Raw genomic sequence first — 8,972 nt, 5'->3', positions numbered from 1 at the left:
TGCCCGCAGCAGTGGGTGAGCGGCCCCCGGAGCCCGTACCGAGCCCACGCGCGGTAGCGACAGCACCCACCCGTGATGAGGCTTGCTTACCTCCAGCTGCTTGGGCCGCAGAACCCGTGCAGTCTCACAGGGCCCCATAGAGCCCCATAGACCTTGTCAGGCGTAACTTGGTTTGCAGGCTTTCAGCCTTGCTGGGAAAGTAAAGCTCCTGGGCGGACCGACCGCTGCCTGGCCCGGGAGCTATGGACAGTCATATAAAGTATGAAAAGAAACTGTAACCTCAGACTTTCAGACGAATACACAACTATACAAGTTCATTGTTTAATTTAAAAAAAAAAAAAAAAAGTTGTGAAAAGATACGCGGAAGCTTTTAGTGCTGCACAGAAATTACTGAAGAAGAAAGGCTAATATGGAGGGGAGGTGAGATGCAGGGCTTGCAGCTGTGTGGCATCTTAAGACTAGCATCTGGCATCTTCTTCATAGAATCATAGACTGGCTTGGGCTGGAAGGGACCTTACGGTTGATCATCTAGTTCCAACCCCCCTGCTGTGGACAGGGTTGTCAGCCACTAGATCAGGCTGCCCAGAGCCCTGTCCAACCTGGCCTTGAATGCCTCCAGGGATGGGGCATCCACAGCTTCTCTGGGCAACCTGTTCCAGTGCATCACCACCCTCTGGGTGAAAAATTTCCTCCTCATATGTAACCTAAATCTCCCCTCTCTTAGTTTAAAACCATTTCCCCGTGTCCTATCACTATCTGCCCACGTAAAAAGTCTCTCTCCCTCCTGTTTATAAGCTCCCTTCAAGTACTGGAAGGCCACAATGAGGTTTCCCCAGAGCCTTCTCTTCTCCAAGCTGAACAAGCCCAGCTCCCTCAACCTTTCCTCCTAAGAGAAGTGCTCCAGCCCTCTGATCATCTTCACGGCTCCCTCTGGACCCGCTCCAACAGCTCTACATCTTGTCTTGAGGGCTCCAGGCCTGGGCGCAGTACTCCAGATGGGACCTCACAAGGCCAGAGTAGAGGGGGACAATCACCTCCCTCACCCTGCTGGCCACCACTCTTTTGATGCAGCTCAGGATAGTTTGCCTTCCAGGCTGCAATCAAAATTCTTGTATGTAAAAATACCCTTCCTCATGCTGTGTAATTTCACAGTAAACCATCTGTTTACATGTTTATTTGTACTTTTTAGTTCCCTAAGACCAACCTACAATTTTAACTTTTTTAATAGGCACTGCCTTTAATAACAGCAGTGTCTGAGGGGCTGAACAGTTCCTCTTGGAGCTAGAGATCAGTTCAAAAACCAGGTACATTCACAGTTGCTGGACTTACACTTTGAACACTGCAGTTCTGTCATCTCTAGCTATGGTGGTTTCATCTGCACATCAGTGTCTGTAGGCAATGTTAATTCAGAGCTCACGTAGTCTGTGACACTAGAAAAGCTGGTGGACTTATCTTTGTATTACCAACAATCTCTGTTCACAGCAGTGAAAATAGCAAAGTGATAGAATACTTTATTAGATGGCAGTGGTCTGACAGGAAACTGGAGTTTACTTTCAAAATTATAAAAACAACCACAAAAAAAAACCCCCACCCCCCAACCCACCTATAGTCTTCTGCTTCAACAGAGTGAGAAACTCCTAACTAGTGTATTCAGTTAAAATCCTCCTTCAATTCAATGATCAAAGATTGTTTAGTCCTTAGTCTTCTTGTGATGCACAAAGCTCTTTTCTCTGAGGGTTTCTTCTGATGAACATCTTTTCTCTTTTTAAACAGGTTAAACATTTTGACAAAAGAAGAGACTTTTTAAAATACAAAAGAAAGCTTGAAACAGAAGGGTATCATCCTCCAGAAACTGCTGGAAAGTCTTAGGTACTCTGCTCTCAAAATCTAGTGACAAGAACTATGGGAGGAAGAAGCATGAGAAGGCAACAGAAGCTGCTTAAACTCAAAAACTGGAACCTGACCATCTCCTTGAAATGCAGGCTGCCTTTCTTGTTGCAAGGTCTCATGTGTCTGCTCAAAAAAGATGGCAGTGGACAGCTTTTTCATGAGTGTAAGTCCAAGAAATATGGTGCAGGGCTGTTCACAAGTTTAAGATTTTGAACATATAATTAGCCAAATTGTTTCACAGAAATAAATGATTATTTAAGTGTGATGTACATATTCTAAAGAGAACAATAAAATTGTTTTTCAATGAGTGAACTAGCTTTTCCTTAACAAAAAAAAAAAAAAAACAACAACCAACCCACTGCCCGTTCCCCTCCTTGTCAAAAGGAGGTGGTACAATGTAATTTGTATCTGTCATTTACCAAGTATTTTAAAATACAGTGTAAGTCAGACATCAGTTTATAAAACAGCAGGCATCAGAAGACCTAATGCATATGTAATTTACATATTTTAGGTATGCTTATTTTTATAAGCAATAGGAATTTTTACATTAGCCAGAACAGTCAGTTTTCAAGCAGTATTGCTAGTAGAAGTAGGGCAGTTATTTATCATGATTCCCACATGATGGCCTTTTGTATAATTTAGTGGTTTTGATTAAATGGAGTTGCATCAGTATGGTAAAGATACAGACTGGTTACAGCAGGATTAGTAAACTTGACCCCATTGGCAAAGGGGCAGCATTTATTGTAATAATGTGACTCTATCTTGCAAAAAATATATAACCCAGTATATTTAGATGCTGGAGGCGTTAAACATTTTGGCTACAGTAAGTTTCAGTTGTGATTGTAGGAAGGCAGTACTTCAAATTCAAGCATGGTCATCACAATCAAAGTAACTGCAGTGAAAATCCCATTTTGTGAGGCTGGGATTGTTCATGGTACTATGCTGATAATTCTAATAGAAAAGTCACACACACCACATGCAATATAAATAGTATTTATTTCCAATGCACCAGTTTTATTTCAGGAGATAAAGTATTAGTAAGGCATTTAAAAATTAGTCTGAACTACAAGAAAGCAAAACATGCAAAATTCAGAATACTCATTCACCCTGAGTGTGTAGCTCATCTATTCTGAATTTCACGTTGTAGCACCATAGTAAAGTCACTCAGCTGTACTATAAGGCACAAAACTCTTGTCAAGTTATTTTTGTTGCTTTTGCTTGATCACTTGTTGTCTCGTGTATTCCCAAATCAGCAGAGCCCCACTTACATGAACATTAAGTGATCGAATAATACCCTGCTGAGGAATTTCCACACAGACATCCAGATGGTGAATCAGGTTTGCTGGGATCCCTTCATGTTCATTCCTAGTAAAGAAAAAGCAGTAACTTATATCTGGGAAAAGACAAGTATTCCAGAAAGCAGAAGATGCAAAAGTCACAACAACATCAAAACATTTTTTTTTGTTTCTTTGGGTTTTTTGGTTTTGTGGGGGTTTTTTTTGTTTGTTTGTTTGTGATTTTGGGTTTTTTTTGTTTGTGTTTTAGAAAAGCAATAATACATTACAGATACAAAGAAAACATCAGAGACCTGGCTAAGCTGTGCTGTAGGAAAACTGCTAGAGCACTCCACCTTTAATTCACTGGTCCAGCAATAGCTGAGCAGCCAACTTAAGGACTCCCTCTCTGCCTTTATTTTAAAACTATCCATATATAGCAAAATAAGCAGCTATAGATTAAAAGATATGGCACGAAGCTGCTGGCACCACAAGGAAGCTCAACTGCCCACGTTACATTCAATGAGGTCTTGGTATGAGGGAATATTAAGGCTGATCAAAGCCTTGAACTGGAAATGTTTCCCCTCTTCAGAATGAGCACATCAGAAGATACCAAAGGTTATCAGTAATTAAAACTATGTTTTTAATTAGAAGACAACAAAGTGATTATGAACTACATTCTGAAGACAAGCTACATCTAAGAAGGTTTGAAACACAGGTATTTCTGCCCACTTTGTCCTAAAAGGATAGACAGGCCCTTCCTCCTGGTCTCAGTCAGTGGCCCAGCAATTCCAGCAGCTTTCTACCTCGTGGGCACCTTACTCTAATTTCTTCAAGTAGCCTCCCCTTTGCCACAGCTGAGGCTTCCCTGCTTATAGGAACTGATTTTCGCTTTTCTCTGAAGTCATCCCAGCCTCTGCTTGTACTGCAAAAACTTGCTACTTCCTCCTGTGCCTCATCCTTAATTTTTAAAGCATCTCCTAGCTACATGTGCTCACACTCCACCCAGTTAAGCAGGGCAAACGGGCAGCCCTCCATGCTGAGCACACCACAGCCCACACATACAGGGTCCATATTACTCATGTGGACAGACGATATCTCTATCACACCTGGAAAACTATAATCCATGCTCTTGCTACCTCCACCCATTAAAAAAGGACTTGTAGCATAGGGATAGGTTAAATATGAGAAGGATCGTTCAGGAGTAGATACTGATACCTCCCACTCCTTGGCACACAAAGCCAAGCTCTGCTGTTTCCATAATCACTTCCCATTCTAAATCCACCTTTACCAGGGTCACTTGGTTTTCATATGACCAAACTCTGACTAGTAGAAGGGATGGACTGGAAGAAGTAGATTTACAAAAGAGTGTGTTCTTACCCCAGCAGTAATAGTGACTTCTCTGGGAAGCAATATTCTGTAAGATCAAAACTTTTAGCTGTCTGCTCCACACCAATAATAGTGTAGCCTTCTGTTTTTTTCTGCTGTAAATAATCAACAAGCTGAGATGGTTTCACCTGTCCATCAAAAGTAGAGAGAAATATACAAATATTTTAATACTGCCATCTGTAAACTTCTGAAGTTACTGTAAAAATTCATTAATGACTTTCATCTCCAAAGATTGTCCATGTACATAGCTTACCATTTTAAAAGCTCTTCAGCAATAGCACAAAAGGTTAAGTAACACCACAAAAATGTACTCCACAAATACAACAAACAAAGGCTTTTCTATGCTTCTGATGGCTACAAGCCTTACATTTGAATGTAACAAGGGACAGGGACAAGGTGCATAGTTGTTATTTAACCTGGAACCCCTTCCCAAAACAACACAACAGGCAATATTGAAGCTGAGTTGCCTTAATGCCTGCATTACAACTTGTGATAGCTTGCAGTGAAGAACTGCTTAGTCCTCTTCATCCTACTCTCTAAACCACTTGCTTGTATTAAATGCCAATTTCTTCACGCAACAGAAACTTTTATCATCAGTACACTTCCGTACAGAGATTAGGCACAACAACATGCATCAATCAGCATTCTGTTTTAGGCAAAACACACTACAGCTATCTTGTTCTGAAGAAAAACCTTAATAGACTGAAAATAAACACTATGGGGGAAAAAAATGAAAAATTTGCACTTAATTTTTCAGATGACTTAAAGCTGATCTTAAAAACCAGATTATTATAAAATTATCACAAACATATTTTCTACCAAACACTAAACATGTAGGTTGATATCCTCATTTTTATTAGCTAGTACTAGGTCCTAAAAGCTTGGCACAAGTTAGCTGCAGGCAAACTCAAAGATTATCCCCATTAAGTTATCAAAAGCAATGGACCAAGCAAAATAAATGTTATTCAACTTTTATAAATAAAAATTAAATTCCAATGCACCACTATAAAACACAGAGTAGCAATGACAGCTCACATGATCAGTTTATCACAGCAATAAGAAATTAAAAGTATTTTTAAAATTATTTTTTATGAGGTTGACCCAAAGTTTACTCCAAAGTACTCAAGATTAAGTCTCAGAGATAACAGTGGGAGCTTCTGTTAAATAAAAAGTTCACTTTCGCAAGAGAAAAAAAGCAAGACTCTGAACTATGCATCTGGCAAACTGAAGAGATACCCCACACTTCTTTAGCTACTAAAATGTTTCCATTCACCTCAACAAGGGGGAGCCACTGCTCTGCAGAAACACTAAGATGCTGAAACTGCTTATCCTGTATATAATGAAGACTGCCGACCACTAGTGCAGATGCTCCAAATATTTCACTTGTACGACATAAACCTACAAATAGAAGAATTAAAGTGATTTTTGTGCAGGAAATAAACACCAAGCCAGAACATTTTAGCAAGTGAAAAAGGACAAAGAATTTGAAAGAGAAACGGTCACTTTAGTCCTCTATTTTTAATCAGTTTCAGGTGTTTCTTCTGTCTGTTTCAAGTCACACCTTGTTCCATATGATTTATCAAAAAAAAAAAAAATGTTTTGTAACTTAGCAAGAAAGATAAAAATTAGAAAAGCATTAACTCTGACAACATGCTTCTACAATACTAATTACACAAAGTAATGGGTTAGTGTAAAAGCCTCGGCAGGGTTGGATGGACACACACACACACACATTTAAGCCCTAAACCAGTACCAGGCTTGAGTGAATGACGCATTACAGCATTGCAACTCAGACAGCAGCAGCCTGTGGGCTTATTTTTCATTAACAGTCTCGCTGCAGTTATCTAAACTGCTGAAAACAGCAAGCACAGTGCAATAAAGTCTTTGCAGGATATACTGTATCACAGCTTGCACAGTATTGTAAAGGAAAATTAATCAGGAACAGGCGCTTTCCTGTCTAGTCATGAGAATCGAGCAGGTATACTAGAATTGGTTTAATTGTTATAGGGAAAAAAAAGCAAAACCAAATTATTTCCTCTACCTGCATAAATATTTGAAAATCTCAAATGTAACAAAGAATATAAAAACAGTAAGAAACTGGGCAAGATTTACAGCAAAGTTTTATTTAAATAATGCATCCTATGTGCAAGTACTCTTTTTTATATATAACTACACAAGACCCTTTCTTTTAAAGCAGGTAGTATTTCTTTTGGTTACCACTTTTTTGCAGGATAATTATCTATTTCTCTGGGCAGTACTTAAATAATTTTCTAATTATCAACATAAGATGAAATTCATTCTTATTATCCAAGTGGGCTTTAAAGTCTAAAATAAAAGTTTAAAAATGTGCAGTCAACCTTACCTCCTAAATTGGTAGGTTTATCAATAAGTGAAGCTACCACAATCAGTCTGCTGTTTGATTTACCAAGTTTAGCAGCACGATCCTGAAATACCATCTCCAGGTCTAAACTAGGAGTACTGTTCTTCCAAGGTATGATCTTTTTCTGAACATCAGTCCATTCTGTCTGGCTATCCATTTCAACTGAATTTGAACCTATAAAAACAAATATGAGTCAGATGGATATGCAAGCAGTAGTGAAATTACTGGTTCAGTAAAGAAGATTATCAAAATGGTAATACTGTAGACACCATTAGTCATCTACTATTATTTTATGGTATATACTCTGCTCGCATAGATACAAGGCTACTTCAGCCAAACCCCACAGAGATCAGATTGAGTACAGATGTATACAGCTACTACATACAAATAATTATATTTAATATAGATGAGCTATATTTTACCCATGTCTTGCTGAGACCAGTCACTTGGTTTCAGATCAAGAAGTTCTGTTCGAGAATGATACCACTGAAATGTTGGTGGCAAAGGAATGTCAGTGAATCTGTCAAATTTAGAAAGCGAGATCCATTCATCCTCAGCAAGTTCCGAAAGGCGGGGAAGAGTGTAAAATATTGTCTGCATTGTAACACAGAGTTATTAGGAGAGCACCACTAAAACAAGCAAAACAGATAATAAATAAATCTCTGGTAATTTTACTGCACACATCTTTTATCTAGCATTCTATTATTTTAATACTTGTTTTTCTTGGCACTTGATATAACTTACTAACATATCCCTCAATATTAATCACTTTACATACAGTGCTATCCCAAACTTTCATAAATCTAGTCTCTCCTTCTCTCTGATCAGACCTTTTTTAAGGATCTGCACTGACTACTGTTCTGAAATTCTAGAATAGCAAAGAATTACTGCTATGCTTCTCAGCACAGAGGTCTTGTGAAAATGTTTTATGAGTAACACTAAGGTGTTTTCAGATGCCCTTATGAACTTTACTAGTAAAGAATGTGCACTGATTTGATGTCAAAAGGAATATAGCTAAAAGCATGAAAATTTAGTGGTAAAATGCAACTCAGCACTAGCAGTACAGCTAACCACAACCGATCAAGGAGGAGCAAACACACATCCCAAGGGAAATGCTGAATAAGATGCAGAGTTTAAAACCCAGATATTTTGTTTATCCCAATGCACGCTCAACATGAAGGTGAAGATGCTGCCTCAATACATTTAAATACTTAACAAATATTAGCTTTGCCTTTTTTTTTTTTTTTACCTCTTGTTCAGGGTTTTTACTTCCGAATTTTGCTGTTACATCCAGTGTATTTAAGCATTCACAAAAAGTTTCACAGAACAACAGTTAAAAAAAAAAAAAAAGAAAGAAATTCCTCCTATGAAAGATGGTACTGTTTGTGCCAGAACCCATATACTCCTTTTCACATTCATGTTTGTCTTCTATTTTCAGCTTAGTTCCTCTGTCTCTCATTTTTATCTGCACCCTTATTTTTGCTTGCCTTTCCTCTGTGTTTACTCAGTTCTCAGTTATTCAAGCTATGGCAAAAAGGACAGCTGAAAAAGATGCTCTAGGAGTTATACATATCTGTATCCCATTCACATTAAGTAACAATTTAGTTAAGCAACCTCAAGTCACTTCTAAGAACAGGAGAAGTCTCAAAAATCCTAACAAACTACATGTGATTAAGCAGATGTTCTTCAGTTATTAGAAGTAACTTTTCCAGCCACAAATATAAAACCTGATTAACTCTCCCACACAGATGGGCACATTCATCACATACCTCATTCTTAACTGACTCAGGTTTTTAACACAGTATGAACTAGAGAACTAAGCTGCAGTCTTACATCTAAAATCTATCATAATTTAGGTGAAGTAATTTTACAGGGTTTTATATGAATAGTAGTTGATAGTTATTCATCCTAAGTTAGAACATAGAAAGTTAAAAATATAGTTGTCAAACTATGCCAATATACTGATCAGCAATAGTCTCAGACTTGCCTCTAGACTGTAATCCTCAAGTGGGTGAAATGTTGCAAAGAAGAAATGATCT

General features: G+C 38.3%; 1 protein-coding gene across 1 annotated transcript in view; it reads right to left on the bottom strand.

The window, feature by feature from the left end:
- Window positions 1–2,883: 2,883 nt before the first annotated feature.
- TARBP1 (tRNA guanosine 2 -O-methyltransferase TARBP1) overlaps window positions 2,884–8,972 on the bottom strand; it is a 37,037-nt gene continuing 30,948 nt past the window's right edge. The window contains 6 exon segments of the mRNA XM_010176713.2: window positions 2,884–3,255; window positions 4,545–4,681; window positions 5,827–5,951; window positions 6,916–7,107; window positions 7,356–7,527; window positions 8,921–8,970. Of these exon segments, the coding sequence (XP_010175015.1) occupies window positions 3,090–3,255; window positions 4,545–4,681; window positions 5,827–5,951; window positions 6,916–7,107; window positions 7,356–7,527; window positions 8,921–8,970 (842 nt within the window). The 3' untranslated portion in view covers window positions 2,884–3,089.

The sequence above is a fragment of the Antrostomus carolinensis genome, unplaced genomic scaffold (assembly GCF_000700745.2).
Source record: "Antrostomus carolinensis isolate BGI_N321 unplaced genomic scaffold, ASM70074v2 scaffold3251, whole genome shotgun sequence".
NCBI lineage: Eukaryota > Metazoa > Chordata > Aves > Caprimulgiformes > Caprimulgidae > Antrostomus > Antrostomus carolinensis.
This window is presented reverse-complemented; position numbering and strand designations above follow the sequence as displayed.